Source organism: Parus major, chromosome 1A (genome assembly GCF_001522545.3).
Source record: "Parus major isolate Abel chromosome 1A, Parus_major1.1, whole genome shotgun sequence".
Taxonomy (NCBI): Eukaryota; Metazoa; Chordata; class Aves; order Passeriformes; family Paridae; genus Parus; species Parus major.
Window position 1 is genome coordinate 11,198,126 of NC_031773.1, and position 18,099 is coordinate 11,216,224.

Here is an 18,099-nt window from a genome sequence, read left to right on the forward strand (position 1 = left end):
AAACCTCCATAAAAACAAGTACAGCTAGATGCTTCATGGTGACCTAAGCAAATAAAATACCAATTTAATACCAATATAATAACAATATCCTAAAGATACTTCTAACTTCCAAGAAGACAAAAGCAGCCTAGAAAGTATCACTCCTTTACCAATACATTCCCAGGCCAGAGCAAGTACTAAAAGGATTAAGTATACCTCTCTGAGAAAGCTTTAGAAAACAAAGGAAATGTTAAACCTTCCCTTAGAAAAATGCAGTTTGCTTTACTAAATACACATTATAAAGCCATTTACAATATAGATAATAAAGAATGTAAAAGCCTTATTTGTTTTCCAAAATAGTAGCTTTAGCAACTTGTTTGTAACTTCTTCAGAGACACTGCATGTAAAACTCAAGTACACATTTGGCTGGCAACCTTAAAATGTTTCCTTGTGCATATGGGGATTAAATTAGAATGTTTCACTGATTCTGCTCTCCCATCCTCCCCAGGAAAAGGATGTTAATCTATGCCAAAACATCCACAATACACAAAACCTGGCTCTATGTCCTGACTGAATCAGGCTGCAGATTTGTAAAATTACCCCCCACATCAAGAAAAAAATATGCTCATTAGTGGGTATTTTGAGCAGATGCGACTAATAGCAAATAAAGTCCTTCCTCAGAAGCATCTTCCAGGAGGAGTTTAATTAATTGTTTTTCAAAAATAATCTCCATTTTAGAAAGACAACAGCTTTGCTAAAAGCTTCCGTTTATTCACCTCTAAGAAACCAATCTGCCTGCCACTGCTGGCAGATGGGAAAGTATGATTTTATGGAAACAGGCCCAAAAAAACCCTAGGCTTTAAGGAGAGATTAAAAGATTTTAACTGAATGCAGCAAGTAAAGAACAATGCAGCACAGATAAGACAGATGTGTGCTTAAACATGAATTATACATATGTTAATGCTACATGAATATATAAAGATGATAAAAACTAAGGTACACCTAAGATTATTTCAAGGAACACTAGTAAGGAAATCATCTGTTGGACTGAGATCATATTTCTAAGCTCAGTGATGAAGTTTCAAGAGCTTGGAACTCATCATGAGCACAGGTTAACTGATTCCTCTGTCATCATCTTAATCTACGCAATTGAATACAATCTCATTACCATCAACCTGAATAAGGTAAAAAATATATTGCCTACATAGCACCAACCATGCAATTTTTTTGTAAAAAGCCCCAATTTACTTCTATCTCTTTCTTTATTTTAATGGAATTATACTTTAATTATGCCTAAATGTTACACAAGAATATCAACTAGCTAGTGATTTCTTGTCATTTGACAGCTTTAGGAAACCCAAGTGCTCACCTCATGTCTATTTAACTACAGGCAATGCAACACAGGCAAGATGACATGCCAAAGGCCGCTATAAGCTCTCTACAAACCAGCTGGAGGACTTGGACACCGAGTTCAGAAGAGTTGCTTCTTTAGCTGTCTTAATGCTTGGGTTGGGTACCCATTTTAGGTTCATGAATCTGTTGGTTCAGATTTACTTTTGGCTTCTGCAAAGCTTTGACTAGAAATTTTTAAGACTTATAGATTTTCCTCTGCTGAATGAAAGCATAAGTGAGACCAATTCTTCTTCTCAATAATAATAGTTATTTTGTTGCCATACTCCAGTCAAAAGCAGTACTTGTCTGAGATTTTTCTAGAATAAATGGTTTCATTATGGTTTTGTCTCCAAAAATGAGACTTCAGTCATTATTTGAAGCTACTTTAAGTTTGTTTTGCTACTATCACCTAGCAGAATTAAAACACAAGTAGATCCAACATATCTGACTAGTGAATGTGTCTTCTCACAGATCATCGTTGCAAGGCAGGTATATTTAAACACAGACTTCACAGAGATATTGTAGCTTACATTTAGAGTCAATTACAAGACTTATATTTGCATTATGTGTATTTCTATTTATAAACACAAGATATTAATCTTAAGTCTTCATGGTATCAGTAGCTTTATTCTACCTTTTATTCATCTTTCAGCTTAAAATAGTATAGGAACACAGTTAACTACCTGCGGGTCCGTGGAGGCTTTGGTGGAGGAGAATCCTGTTTCTCAGCATCTGAAGAACTGACAGCATTTTCTGTATTATTTTCATCCTGATTAAAAGAAAAAGGGCATTTTTACTCATGGCTGTAAAGCTGATACACATAATATTTGAACTGTGAGGTCCAAAGATCTGTAATGACACTTGGCAGTAATATATAACAATATGACCTATTTTTGGCTATCATATAGAGATCACTTTGAAACATCTATTCTAAATGCACAAAATTATTCTTTATCTTGTGTATCCAAATTCATATTTTTCTGACTGAAGATTTTGGTCTGCTTGCCATTGAACAGTCCACTAGAGAAAATACTCAAAAGCTGATCTTTCTTTAGTAGTGAGCAAGCTGTCATGCACCCTCCCAATTATTCATGTTGAATAATTAAATGAATAATTGGATAATAAAGCATTTATTTTCCAGTCAGTCTAATTATTTTCACTTATACAATCACTCCAATGAAGATAAGAATAATCTGCAGAGTTGTAAGCAAATGAGAAAGATCTTACCCACTTGTCTCCTAATGCATAGATCTAAACCATTTTCGAATAATCTCCCATTTGTGTACAAGAAAGTTTAATTTACTCAGCAAAGCATGAAGATTTTAATTTCCCTTTAGGACCATAAATATAAAAGATACATTTTATAGATGCATGTATTTATAAATGAATACACGTAAAATACTACTGTGGGCTAACCCTGGCAGGCAACTAAGCCCCACAGAGCCACTCTCATTCCTCCACTCCACCCCTAGAGGGGAAAGAGGAATAGCAGGAAAACTCATGGGCCAAGACAAAATTTTTAGTAAGCAAAGGAGAAGTGGGAAAAGATAAAAAGAAATCAAACAAGCAATGCAAAAGCAGTCACTCATAACCTTCATAGGTGGGCATTGGCCAGTTCCTGACTGTGCAAACATTGTCCAGCAATAGCTGCAGCACTAGCTACAAACAACCATCAGCACTGTTCTCACCACAGATCTAAAACACAGCACCCCAAGAGTGGCTATCAACACTATTTAACTACCAGCCACTAAAAAAAAGTAAGGAAAAAAAACATATATGATTAAAAATCAAAACAGAACATGCAACAGTCTAAAGCTGACATTCCATTGCCAAATATGTGCCACAGCCAAAGATCCAACAAATCAAAGAGGACCTTTGTGTCATCTTAACTTTAATGCTTATTTTACCTAAAGGCTTTTCTTGAAGGAATTCTCTTTTGAAAAGCAATCTTAAAAAAGCACAACAAATATCCCAAATTGGTGTAATACATTTCAAAGCACAATACCACATTCAGGCAATAGGGTCTGCTATCTGCCAGCCTGCCTGCTGAGACTGGTGATAGAGACTGACCTTCTTTAGTCTTACAGAACAAAAGGGAATTCCCTGTTACATTTCTGCTTCAGATGTGATAGTTGCATTTGAATTCAGTGAGTAATTTCTGATTTGGAAGATAAACTACAAGTTACCTCAACAGTTAACTAACTTCACTTAAATTTAGATTAATTAGTTATATGTTTTTAATTTCCATTACTTGTCTTAAAAGTTACCATACCACTGTTAGCTACTGTGAAGAGTCTATTATCAAATTCTGTTCCTCAGTTTACTAAGTGGAGCTTTACTTATGAAGAAAAAAAATTAACTATTTAGATCTATTTTACTCTTTTTCCTTAACTGTACCCATTAACTTGCTGTCACATATAATATTGCACAAGTACTCCAGCAGAAATACCCTATTGTTCCTTAATGAATGGATTGTGTTAGCCCTTTCAGAGAAATTGCACAGGGAGTTCATTGTCCTGTTGACCACTGGCTGTAACTATCAGGGGTTTTTTGGAGTAAGATTCAATTAGCAGATAAAAGCCACTCACATTTAAATGAACACAACTGAAGCTCCCACTGCAGTCAATCAAAGTTGTTTGGTTTCCATAGAATCATAGAACAGTTTGTGTAGGAAGGGGTCTTCAAAGGTCATTTAATCCACACCTTCCTGCAATGAGCAGGGCCCTGTCCAAGCTGGCCTTGGCTGTTGTCAGGAATGCCAGGCTGGGGCATCTGCAGCCCCTCTGGGCAACCTGTTCCAGTGTTTCATCACCCTCATCATAAAACATTTCTTCTTTCCATCTAGTCTGGATATACCATCTTTGAATTTAAAACCATTATGCTTTGTCCTACTGCAAGAAGCCCTGCTAAAAAGTCTGTCCCCATTTTTCTTATAAGCCCCCTTGAAGTACTGCAAGGCCACACTAAGGTCTCCCTGGAGCTTTCTGTTCTCCTAAACAACCACAACTCTCTCAGTCTGTCTTAGGAGACCTGTTCATCCCTCTCTTCATCTCCGTGTCCCTCCTCTGGACTCACTCCAACAGGTCCTTCCTGTGCTGGGGACCCCAGTGCTGGATGCAGTACCCAAGGTGGGGTCTCACAGCCATGGAGCAGAGGGGTAGAATCACCTCCCTTCACCTGCTGCCCATGCTGCTTTGGATGCAACTAATGACTGGGGAAAAATATGAATGTGGGTTATTTAAGTTTTTTTTTAATTAGTATGCCTATAGTGGTTTGCATCCAGATTTGAGGTCCCCAGCACTGGAAACATTACCATGGGGCATGAACCTCCAACCCCTTTACCAGGTCCTCTCAAGAAAGGAAAAAAGCAATTTCCTGCTTTTTGACATCAAGTAATGTGTGACCATCATTTTGCCTTTAACAAATATGGACATTGATTTTATTGCCTCATTCATGCTGAAGCTTGGTGCCAAAGATGCTGAGGCTCCCAATATTCAACAATAAACTCTGTTTCCAGTTCATTGGTTGTGTCACGTTCCTCCCCTGCTTCCCCCAGTTGTGCAATGCCAACTCTGAATCTCTCCCCTACCTATATCCATTACTATGGATAGCACTAAGTGCATTGGTATTGTACTGAAAAGGCTCCCCTCACTCATAAGTACTAACAACCAGAGCTGGAAATGAATGCATCCCCTAAACAACTGCATCCTGAGAACAGAGTGGGCTGCTGGCCTTGCTTTAGCACCGCAGCACACCTCAGCTTCACAGGGCAGAAAGGTACTAGAAAGACTCCACAAGAGTTCCTCCCTTCACCACCAACTTCTCCATCCTACAACAGATTGGAAAAGTCTCCCAATTCAGTTCCACTAAGACAGAAGTTTCCAGGAGCATATTTCATATTTATGCACTCAGTTTTCTAAAGGGCATTGGCAAGGGAAAGGGTGTGCCTGCTGGCTCTAGGCTAACTTGTCCAAAAAAGAAATCAGCAGCTGCATCCCTGTCCTTCTATGTTTGTAAAATGAAGTGTTTGTGAACAGAATGTTTCCTGAGATATGCTTTTCTCACAGGCAGAAGAAAAAGCTTATTAAAGAAGCTAACATATGTCAATTTTTTTTAAAACTCCACATATACAGTAAGAAGCTGTTTCTAGTTAAGACAGGCAGAAGTAGCTGAAAGGGCACTGCCATTTTTGCTACTGGTAACAAAATGTATGCATAAACCTTACAAAAATGTACATAAACTCAAATGTCCAAAGCATGCACACAACCACAGAATTTAAAAAACAATTCCTTGAAAATGAAAATTTAAACCCGTAAACAAAAAAAGGCCCAACAGAAAACCTGCACACATAAAATGGTACCTTGAACACCAGAAAAGCCAGTGGTTACCCCAATTTTGTACACAGGGAAGGCTTCAGGCAGAGAGGTGTTCAAAACTTTCACTTCTGCATCATGTTAAACTCCAGATCCATTCAATGTTTTAGTTACACTGAATGAGGAGCAAGAATGATTACAGGAATTACTGTCACCAAAAAACAGAGGTACTTTGCTACTTTCCATAATTAGCTCAATGGATTGATGTTTCTGTGAAGGCTTTGTTTACTTTTAGATAAGTCATTCTGTGTTACTTGTTCTCAGTTCTGTTTTACAATAGGGAATAACCAGTATTTTGGGTATTTATCACTCTTGAGTGACATCAACTCACAGATTTCCCTGTCATATATCAAACTAAGTGAACAGACGAACATACAGAAAAACTAGCATAAAGCAGAAAAGAGGAAGTTCAGCTCTGAAAGTGAATATAGGGTATCTCACTGGGATGACTGCATCTGTTGAGAAGAGCAGATGGTGGTATTAAGAAAAAGCCTTCCACAGCCTTCCTAAGCACAGCTTATCCACATCAGTCAACACTCCCTTGCCTCTCTAGACAGATGTTGCATTCTCAGGCAGAGCACAATTTTTAAAATACCAGCTTAGACAAACCAGGACAACATACGTAGCTCACAGGGGTCATCATACAGAATAATGTTTTTAAAATGATTAATAAATGTGCAATTCACTAAGTGTTTAATGTAGCACCCTGCCTTCTCACAGAAGACAACTATCCTACTGTGGCAGGCTTCTCACTGCAACATGGGTAAACAAAAGAACAGGATCTATCCCCAACCTTTGTGTCTATATGCATCAAATGTTCAACAGCACAAGAGTTCCACTGGAATTGTTCCCCTGAGGGAGTAGCTACTGAGATCAAGTGAAACTGCTCATAGTTAGGAATTTCTAGGTATTCTTAAATTAAATATGTTAAATCGCACATATATAAATGTGTGCATACCTACCCATGAAAGACTACATTAACAAATGACAAGACCATAAAGTCAAATACTTTATGTAGATTGCCCCATGTCTACTAAAATGCAGAGTAACTTATGTTCCTGTAGTAATGCAAAGAAACATGGAATTCTCACTGCAGATGCACTGTCTGAATCCAGCTTGCTAAGGTGGCCCCAACTGTGTTAGGACCTCCCATGGGGGGTCTTTCCCCACCTGCTTCCTCCACTGGCTCAATCACCAGAGTGCTGTCACTAACTTCAAGCCAATAGAGGATCATAGTCTTAGACTGAAATTTCACACACACTGCCTACAATTCAAAACCTTTTGCCCAGGAATTGCTATGTATAATTTTCTTTTGGAAGTCACAGTGGAAATATTTAATGTCATTCAGAAGCTTTCTGTACTGGTAAAATACTTGAAAATTTACTGCAAAGACTCCTTCAGAAGTAATCTCATGTTTTCCCTTAAAAGGAATTGAGGCATTCCTTTTGCCCTTTTCATAAAGCAGCATGGGAATCACTGAGCATCAGTAGATAAAAAGAGAAATAGTTCAGACTGAAATGATACACTCAAGTGACTCAGATTAAATAAAACATTCCAACAGAGGCAACAAGATAAATGTCTCTGAAGAAATACATGATTTTTTAAAACGCTGTGATAACAAAAAATATCCTTCTAAGCTGCCAAACAGCAAAGAGAATATGAACAGCACAGTCTTCACTTACAGTTTCTAAACCATAAATGTTTCAAACAACAACATTCTTCTTACAGCAGCTGATTCCTCCATGACTTTGAAAAGTGCAGTCAACCACAGCAACAGAACTCTCTCACTTTTACAGCACGAAATGCAAGAGACACTGGAGAGGACTAAGACTGCCAGATTTTGGAGAAAGTGTTTATTAAGACAAGCTTCTACTTATGGATAAGGATAAAACAAGGATTTGCAGTAATGTAACATGTTTTGTACTGTCTAGAGACAAAAATCGACAACAAACATTTTGGAATTGAGAGTGAACTTGCTTGTTTGTCTTTTAATCAATTCTCTTTTTCTGACTTCCCAACAGAATATCCAACTTGATGAAATTCCATATGATTCAGACTTTCCAAGACATCTACAGTTCATTTCAGCTCATAAAGAACTTTCCCACATAATTCATAAAATATTTTACTGATACAAATCTGACAGATACCTTATCAGATGACCAAGACTAATGATCTCACATACATTTCAAAGCCTCCAAACACAACACCAAGTGTAATATTTTCACAGCAGTACTAACAAAGCCAATGATGGTGAGAAGCACAACTATTCACTTAAAATATATGACAAAATGATCAAGAATTTCAGTGGGAAGGGCTTCAGTCCAAGACTCTGCTCCAATTTAATTGTTTGGTAACTTGAAAGTACTACTAAATGGGGGAGTGGAATAATTCTGATTATCAAATCTAGCACCTGAATTATTTGCTTATCACAAAAAAAAAAAAAAGAAAAAGAAAAGAAAAAAAAACAAAAAAAAAGAAAAAAAAGCTCCCGAAGAGCAATTCTTCATCCTGAAATTTGGCTGCTGTGGGTACTGTTGAAAGTATTTGTATCTGAGCAGCAGAGCCTTCCTTATTTCATTTCATTTAAATATTTAGTGTTAAGCATTTTTAGTTGTACACATTTATAATAGGTATAACTATATGGTAAGAGTATACATTTACTATATTAAAGCACATCATGTATTTTCTACATGGTTTTGAATCTATCAAATTCTAATGGAAATTCTAACCCTATCCTAAGTCTGTTTTCAAACACTGCATGCCTTGCTGCTGACTTTTCACAGTATTGTTTCCAGCAGGGCAAAGGTGGCAAGTTCACAGGAACACACATTCAAGATTGTGTCTGAGCTACTTCCCCATGAGTATTGCCCCTCACTGCCAATCAGATTAACCTTTTACTGGGATGTTACAGGCAAGCCCTGCTTACAGAACCTCTGGAATTCAACCCATTTCAAACACAGCTTGAAATGAGAACCCCAACAGCAAAACAGAACCATGAAACCAACTCTACAGAGCACTCCAGCTCTTCACAGTATTATCAAAAAAGAATAAATGACACATTTCCTCTTCAGCCCAGTAGCATCTCCTGCTTAACCAATAGTAATATATCCAAAATAGGCACATGAATTTTATTTGGAATTGTTTTCTTTGGACACAATTAAAACTGTTCATAAACTGAAGATTTCTTAGTTGCTGTAGCACCTGCAGGCAGAGTAACATACATGAAGGAATATTAGAATATTACACTGTATTTAATAAAGCTACTTGAAAACTTCCTGCCTCAGAATTAGCTTTTAACTAAGATAGATCCCAGAATACCTGTTTGGTTTGGGGTTTTTTTGTTTTGCTTTTTTTTTTAAAGAAAGCAAACTAGAAAATTTCTGTGGAACATCAGATATTATATACAACAGATGCTACATAACATTCCTGGAGGTAAAAAAGGAACTTTTTCAGACTATCAAAATGATGTCTCAAGTGAGCTTCAAAGTTTTAAGAATCAAATTAAAACTACAAGAAAATATTTAACTGGATATGTGAGGTTTCCCTTATAAATCCAGAACAGAAGCTAAGCCTATACCAGTTAATTCCTTGAAAGCAAATTTTTTAACAAATGGACAGTTGCAAATTCAAGTATCAAACTTTTAGATACAGAAATTCTTCATCCACCAGACTTTTTCCCCTCAACCTTTCTGCAGAATTATTCAAGTAATAGTCGGAAGAAGCATCATTTCTCAGCACAAGAAAGGCCATGCCTACTCACACAAAGATTTACTTTGCCCTGCTTCCAACAAAAGGGAACTTCCAAAGAAGAATAAGATCAGAGCAGGCATAAGGGGATCCTTCCCTAGAATGTTTTCCAGCACATTGCAACTCTGGGATTTCATAGGTCAGAGGTTAGTGAAACTCATGGAAGATTCCAAGATGGTGAGATATTCACCCCAAAGACACAGGCTTTCAGATGCAAAGAGCTCTGCAGTTTCATGTTGCATTTCTTATACAAATGTCATTTTTTTTATTAAGTCTTTCAGGTCTTACTGGTAACCCTTAGGAAAAGCTAACAGAAATGAGCTTTCTGCTGTTACTCAGCCTCTGTTGTATCTAACCTCAGCCATTTTTTCTCCACCTCAGTCTGGCTGTTCTTTAGATGGAGCCTTCCAACACCTTTGATCCTTGTCCAGTTGTTTAATGTTCAAATTCTGTAACATGCTTTTGAGATAAGCAGACTTGACATGCAGTCAGTAGTCAAACTGCAAGATACCCACACAAGGACATTACACTCTATGCTCTTACTTGTTCCCAAGTAGATACTAAAATTCAATTTCCTTTACAATTTGTTGATCATAAACCAACATCATATTCAAATAAAACTCAAAACTCACACTCCATCACTGCCTTTTCAGAGCTGGGATTATCCCCCCTCACCCCCCAAGTACATTACCTATCCATTTTCTATTTGGTCTTGTTTTGTTAGTCAGCAAATCTCTCAAGCTGTGCTAAAGACAGCATTTGCCTTTGTTACAGAGTATCACCATATTTTGCCACAGCTTCACTCATGTTCATAAATATGCAAGTCATTTAGTATATAAAGCAGTAGGAATAAGTAAATAAGAGACATTTTTGATTCTATATAAGAGCACAGACATAAGTCAGATTTAAGTCAAATAACCAGAAGATACAGCACACTGATCCACCTATTATTTTATGATCAAAATTCAAGTACTTTTAGCTCTGTACAAAGCTAATCAATCTGCATGTTCCAAACCCCGCCATGCCCATTTCTCAGGGGAAAGAAAAAATAAAAAAAATCACACATCAATTTAACCAAACCTGTAACAAATAAAAGCAGCCAGCCCTATCCATATTGCATTTAGTCAACAGGCTTCTTGTCATGACTAAAGACCTCCTAAGTACTTCGTGAACTGATATAAATTCTTAGGAGTCAGCATAAGGGTGGATGCCTGTAATCCAAGAATTCAAAGCATTCTAGATTTCCTAGAAAGTAGAGGAGAGCTAAATCCCTAAAATAAATGGAATGCTTATTAATAAAAGCACATTTAAAATTGCTTCCAGATATTTCAGAGTCCTGGAGATACCACTTATACTCCCTCTAGAGACCTATGGAATCTACACCAATTAGGGACAGAAAATCACTGAATAAACAAAACACAATCCAGGGACAAAGGGTGGTACAGAATTCTGGACTGTGGGAGAGAAAGAATATATTCATCCAAAAAGCCTAGAGCCTAGCGCCCAGCATCAGCCAAGAAAAAATATCTGAACATAAAAGATTAAACCTATAGGGGACATGAAATTTAAAGGGGAAGGACAGAAACACAGAAAAATCCTCAGATACTGTGAATACCAAGGAAGAATATTTTTTCCACTTCCTCCTCCTTTGTTAAAAGGGTAGAGCATGAAGCTCCCTGACAAAAGCATTTTAATTTATTTTTCTCTCCCCTAATCTATTACAATGCAAGCAGTACTTTACAAAACACGAGAACATAATAAGATCACATCATTGAACATTTGAAAAACAGCTTCACAGGAGAATTTTCATCAGAAGCTAACAGCTACATATGGGAAAGACACCTACCACTCCATCTGCAATCTTCCAGTCTGCACAACTTTCATATTTTTGCAGTTGCTTTTCAAACAGTTGTGCTATGGCTCGATGGACAAGTTCATACTGCTCCTATAATAAGGTGCCAGATAAAAATTAATGCACAAGATCTTTTCAAAGAACAGTGATGTATTTTCACATTCATTTCAAAACAAACTATACCTTTGTTTGCACTGCAGAATGCCTCTGTGTCCTCATTTCCTGTATTAAATTAAATACATTAAATTCTTCAGGTATTTTCTGAAATACAGAAGAAAGTTAATTACAATGACATAATGGTCAGAACAACAATACAAAAGCTGTTAAACATTAAAAAAAGTGTAACTTTTATAGGAAAAGCTAATCTGTTCTCTCCACACTGCAAGTATTTAATTTTTTTTCCAAAGGAACTCCAAACTGACATTTGATTTAGACCAGATGAGACTATTTCAAGCATTTTTGAAATGAGATCTAATGTCATTAATATGACATTGCAGTGTTAACAATGCTTCATGATCTAAAAATCCCAGAATGAAGTTATGCCTTTATATTTGAGCTGGATGATAAATCAGAAAGACTGAGAAAGTTGAATTCAAAATCAATTTATATTGAAACTTATTTTTGAAAAATTAGAATTTTATAGTAACCTTTTCAGATAAAAACTTGCTGTCAAAGTAAATGCATACTAAAGCATGAATACAATGAAACTAAACATCTAACATGCCAAGAGAGTTCCGGAACATCTTAAACATTTCACTCTTTTTGAACACTTAGAAATTTAATCAATCACTGTTAAGAAATTACAGAAAGTCATAAAACTTCTTTTAGGATTCCTTACCCCAGCTTTAAGTAAATTCCATGTGTAATCTATGGCACAGATGGCTCCTGTTCTTCCACACCCTGCACTATGAACATAAACAGATAGGTGTTAGATCCTATTTAAATTTGATAAAAAAACACTGTAAGCCTTGTATTTCAAAAGTCCACATTAAAAAAAAGAAGTCCAAATCCCTCAACTATCATTTTAATTTCACTCAGCCTGACACTACAGTGTCTTCAAAATAAAATCAGCAGTGCAAAATGCAGCTTTGAATCTTCTAATGCAAGTTTTCATAGCCATTTCGAACTGCAGTCATGAAAGATGATTCAGTGTTGACAATTTTATTGCCTCTTTCTTTTATCACATTATTCCCAGCTACTACTGCTTCATCAGGTGTGGTCTTCTCCAAGTTTAATGATAAATGATGTAAAATAGCAGAACAGACTACATTTAAAGACTTGCCACATTTTTCTGATTTAGTATCACATCTGTATTTTCTCCTTTTTAGCTAAAAACATAAATCTGAAAGTTTAAGAATGACAGCAAACTATCTTATTTATCCTAATTGTCTGAATTCCTCTGTTTTACACATGCAGAGTTATAATTCATGCATATTTATTACATTATAATTACACTGTTGTAAAGAATCAACATTCAGAATTATACTGACAGTCAAAAAGAACAGGACAAAATGAATAGATTTCAGTGCTAAGTCAGTTTATGGTTTTAGACCTCATTTAAGACTGACAACTCAAAAAAAGAATGCAGCCCATGAAGAGAATAACTAACCTCTAAAGAGTTAGTAAGTCCCATGAATTTACTATGTCCCAGTTTATAAATCTGAATTCAATTTTTCCTGACAGAACACATGAACTGTTGTTGCTTTAAAAAGCATTAAAAACAATAGGCAAGATTTCCAAACAAATTGTCAGAAAGTGTCAATTCAGCAAAATATTTTTATTGCGGTTCAGTCTCAGCACTTCTGCTAGCCAAATTTCAGGTGAAGGATGAAACTGTTCTTCAGAAGACTTCCCAACTGGAAACTACATCCTGCTAATTAAAGATCTTTTTTGTCATATCAGAGCACAGACAGAGTTCTTAGTGATGCATGTGCTACACAATCTCTCCCACTGAGAATGGAGCCTTTACTCCCAAGCTGCTTTGCAGTGATCTTCAAAGTCTGTTTTGTCCTCACAAAGATTTATGTCTTAAGAACCTCAAAACAGGTCCCCTGTCAAAGGCTCATTTTTTCTGATTGATATTCTGTCTTAAACTGAAGTAAAACCAAAATTTCACTGTGGCATCAGTTTTAAGAAAATAAAGTCTGTGTGATTTTCAATTAAATTTTGACAAAAGCATTATTTTCCAACTAAAATAAATTAATTCTGACTTAAAACTAAAACTAGTGCATCCCAAATCAAAAGTCTAGACTTCAAAAAATGAAAATGTTTAAAAAATGAAAAGATAAATACGTTTAATACCTGCAGTGTATGCAAATAGGAACATCTTCATGTTCCTGATATTCTCTCATCAAGCTGATCATGTCGAGAATAGAATCAAAAGACGAAGGGACATCATGGTCAGGCCAGTTAACATAATGAAATTGATAGACACTACGAGTCTCCTAAGGGAGAGGCAGGGAGAAAGGTGTTAATGATAACACATATTTGAGTTTGTACCAAAGAAATAATTCTAGGAACCTCTTTGACAAGCAAAGTCATTTACTGGATTAAAAAAGCCTTACAGCTTGCAACACTTCAAAGAATAGAAGAGAAATTCTGAAGTCACATTTCAAGTGCTGCTAATGCCTCGGAAGATGCCCTATGGGACAGTTCAGAAGCCCCTCTCTATTATATGGGTAAAGGACCAAAAACACTGCACCATATGAAAAGGTTCTATGTCCTTACAGCTATAACTTGGAAATGGAGTAAGAATATTCCATGTGGTCTTTCTTTTTCTATTTGTACCTCAGTAACTTACACTGAAGAAAAAAAATGGGGGCAAAAGCGTTGTTTTTTCACATTACAAAATAAAGTGCACAGGCTCCAGAGGGAAATTAAGAAAATGAGAGAAATAATAAAGACTGTACCTAAATATGAATCACACTTGCAGCAACAATAGGTACACTATTATTCTAATAACAGTAGCTGCAATAGTACCAAAGACAAGGTAAGAAGCAGGTTTTAGAACAGCTTAGTTACTCAGCTACCTGAATCCCTGAAAATCCTCTTTCATCACTATCTGAAGCATCTGCAGCTACCAGTAGCTCATTCTACTGCACCTTTCCACACCACACCTCTGGGTTCCAGTACACCCCTCAAAGTAATGTACTGGACAGCATGAAGGTTTTGAGCCACATTACCCTCTACAGGTTTCAAGACCTACACTACCTTCAGTTCAGTTATTTGAGAAGCAATGTGGCAGGCCTCTTTGGCATGGAAATTTATCTATTTTTGATGCTTGGCTCTTCCCAGCTCTATGGAAACACCATAGCTAGTTAAAACAAGAGAAAACATAGCCTAAGAAAGCACAAATTTAAGGTGCTTATGTAAAACCAAAGTGATCAGTGAAAAGGAAGACTTAAAGCTACCTATTAAGTTCCACCAAGAAATTTCATTTAATTACATTTAAAAAGACCTGTGATTTTTCACATTAGAAGAACGGCCACAAAAATAATAAATTTTCTTTTTATATGAAAATAAAAAAATTTAAAAGAACCTTTATAGTCCTTTTTTTCTACTGCCACTTATAAACTAAACAACCCAAGTTCTTTCTTGCTTCTTTGACTGAAACAAGCAAGTTTCAGTCAAACTGGTTTTCCTTCTACAAACTAAAATAACATTATAGATTTATGGAAATTTTAAATCCTTTTGCATAGTTTTTTTTTTGGTTTTTTTTTTTTTTGTATAATAATCCACTGCAAATGCTACAGAAATTATAAAACATATAATTATTCTGGAAAATCTGAAAGCAAACTTAAAAGGCTATTACTTTATACCACAAATACACCTTTCCTCCCCAGTGCAAGGCTATGCTTAGAATTCTTCAAAGAAAGATGAAAAGTCTGTAGTTAATTTTACAGGAATCCTCAAGCAAATCTCTACATAAATCTGAAGAAAAAACACTTTATCAGACACACATATCAAATATCAACACATCTTGTTAACCCTTTCAGTTAAATTGCTCCTCACAGGAGCAAACTTCTGTTTCCTTGCTAGGATCAAAAGCTTGGCATAAACTGTAGCTTTTGGTTGCTGCTCAGTTTTTAAGCAGCACACAGGCTTCTAGCTGGGACAGAACTCCCCAACATCAATAGCCAAATACCATTGGCAAGTACAGTATAGGTAAGCAAAATATACATCAGCCACAGTTTCTAGTGTAAGTAGTACAATATTTCACTATTAAAAGGAAGGCAGGCTCTACTTTGGGGTTTTTGGTGTCCAGTTCTGTTTTGAAGTGTACCATTTCAAAAAATGTCACAAACCCTGATTACTACACAGAATTTCTGTTATCTAAACTGTCTCATAGCCCAGTCAGTTATGAGTGCTAACAGAAACAAAATGATTAAGTTCATGCATTCCTAGCAAATACTGCAGACAAAAATTATTCCCCAAAATTACTCCCCTCATGATGAAGCAGTTTTCATAACTGCTTGGCATCCACTGTTGAATTGGAACATTGTGAAAAATCACAAATGAGACTAACCTGAAATAAATCATTTATTAATACAGATTGACAAATAAAATGACAGGTATTCTGTAAAATAGACTATCATGCCTTGTGTTTTTACAGGAGGGTTCCATAGTTTTTATTTGCTGGTAGTTGCTTTTCAGTCAAATAAAGTCTGACATTTGACATCTGACATTTCATGTAAGTTTATAAGAAAAGCTTAAACCATTTGGGTAAACAAGAACATCGATAAAAGGCAGAGTTTCACTATTCCTCCTTTATATACTAAGGTTTTAACATCACTTCCAAACTTTATTTACATACATAATTACCACCTAAAAAAGTGAGGGTATTTTCATGAGTTTCTGACATTGTATCATTTTGATGACTTTTGATCAACTATTGAAGGTGAGACCAGAAGCGACTTTGTACTTACATTTTGAAATTCAAGTAATAATGTTCTAATGAAGTAATCTGTTCTTGCTTGCTCAGCTTCCTAAACATGAGAAAACAATAATGCATTGGAAAAAAAAATATTAAAAATCAATATGCAACATACAGGACATAACTAAAATCTAAACTTTAAACTCAGGGTTCTTTTTAAATTTATTGGTTTTGTATTTATGATTTCCTCAAGAGAGGGGCAATCAAAATACTGATTAACACACCAGCAAGTTAGCTTGCTGTACAAGATGTGCAAAATGCATTACTTTTACTTAAACATGTGTATTTTGAAATTAAAGCCTTGTCTGCTCCAAAGTCATCAATAAATCACATAAGAATATTTCTAAGTACCTCTTTTGCTTTCTTTCTCCATTCTTTTAACTTACAGATTGCCTTTCACAGCCATCCCTCTATAACACTTGTGCTGTATAAACTTCAGCCTCTTACTGAGGCTCTATCCTGTGATATCTCCTTTTATTTTTTCCTTTCCCATTGTTTTCAATCAAGCGTGCATCTAAAAGAATCACTAATTATTTTGGTTGTGGCCAAAAAACCAAGCTTCTAGCTCACAGAGTTTTCCAATCCTCCTTTGGAATATCAAGGAAAGTTTATACAGAGATCAAACAGTATTATTGTACTTTAAATATCAGTAACATCATAATTTGAAGATGCCTTTAAAAACTTGGCATTACAGCTTCCCACAGAGAATTTAGGAGACTGCATATATGCTTTAATGCATTTCTGTCTTCCCCTGGGAATTTACCATTTCCCATCAACAACTGCAACACTTTGCAGGTTTTAAAGCAATGCAGCTCACATACACCAGAGTACATGAAGGTAAGAGATTCTCATCTGTAGCTAAGAAGTCAATTACAACAAGCACACACAAACCCCTTTCACCAGTATCACAAAGACCAGGGCAAAAAGCAGGCAAATTTGAATCAACTTAATGTGGAAAAGGTTACTCAGAATCTTTATAGAATAAAATTTCCAAGTATATATTTTCCTGACAAGATGAACTGAAGTGTACTTAATTCTTGTTAGACTATTTCAAAGTAGTATTAATACCTGAATAAACAGGCATGTAAACTCTTTCTGAACACCTTAAAACAATTCATGCTAATTAACTTAATAAAAATATCCTATTCCAGTGTTACTTTCAGTTCACTCAGAACACACAAGTCAGAACAGACAAAACTGCACAAGATTTTGTTTTTGTGAGGATGGTACATACATTCAAGCAGCATATAAAGCTCAAGAAATAATACATAAAAGATAAGGACCAAGGGACACAGGTTCCCATCTTAAAATAAAACAATTGTGGAGAATTAAAAATACCACACAGATTAGATGTGCATATTCCTTTGAGAGTCCTTGTGTAAAATTTAGTACTGAACAACTAAAAAGCCCACTACAAACAGTTCAGTGAACATTGAAGTTACAAACTCATTAAATATTTGAAAATTAATTTATAAAGGTTTATACTTACACAAGAAACACGAAATGGTCCAAAAGTTACAGCTGCTTCTCCATACAGAGGCCAGTAACGCTCACATTTTTTCTGTTAAAGTAAAGAATGCTAATTTAATTAATGCGTGGTACTGAAAGATGATTACCAGAAGCAGAGCAGACAAAATCACAACCCCAAATGCCTTATTCTGGACCTCTTTTAAGGTAGTAAAATAACTTTCCTTTTGGATTACAAGAGCAAAACAAAATCAAGACCTCAAACAACCAACATAAATACAGGCAAAAGACACTTTGCAAATTAGGATTTCCTGTCTGCCTGTACCATATGCATAAGCATCATTCAGAGGAGAGCA

General features: G+C 35.9%; 1 protein-coding gene across 2 annotated transcripts in view; it reads right to left on the minus strand.

Moving 5' to 3' along the window:
* Positions 1 to 18,099, minus strand: part of PTPN12 (protein tyrosine phosphatase non-receptor type 12) — a 69,539-nt gene that overhangs the window by 13,732 nt on the left and 37,708 nt on the right. For both annotated transcript variants that reach the window (XM_015628204.3, XM_015628203.1), the window contains 7 exons: positions 17,766 to 17,837; positions 16,269 to 16,328; positions 13,645 to 13,787; positions 12,182 to 12,248; positions 11,527 to 11,604; positions 11,338 to 11,436; positions 2,055 to 2,140 (listed from right to left, as the gene is read on the minus strand). In XM_015628204.3, coding sequence (XP_015483690.1) covers positions 2,055 to 2,140; positions 11,338 to 11,436; positions 11,527 to 11,604; positions 12,182 to 12,248; positions 13,645 to 13,787; positions 16,269 to 16,328; positions 17,766 to 17,837 — 605 coding nt within the window. The remainder of the gene's footprint in view (positions 1 to 2,054; positions 2,141 to 11,337; positions 11,437 to 11,526; positions 11,605 to 12,181; positions 12,249 to 13,644; positions 13,788 to 16,268; positions 16,329 to 17,765; positions 17,838 to 18,099) is intronic.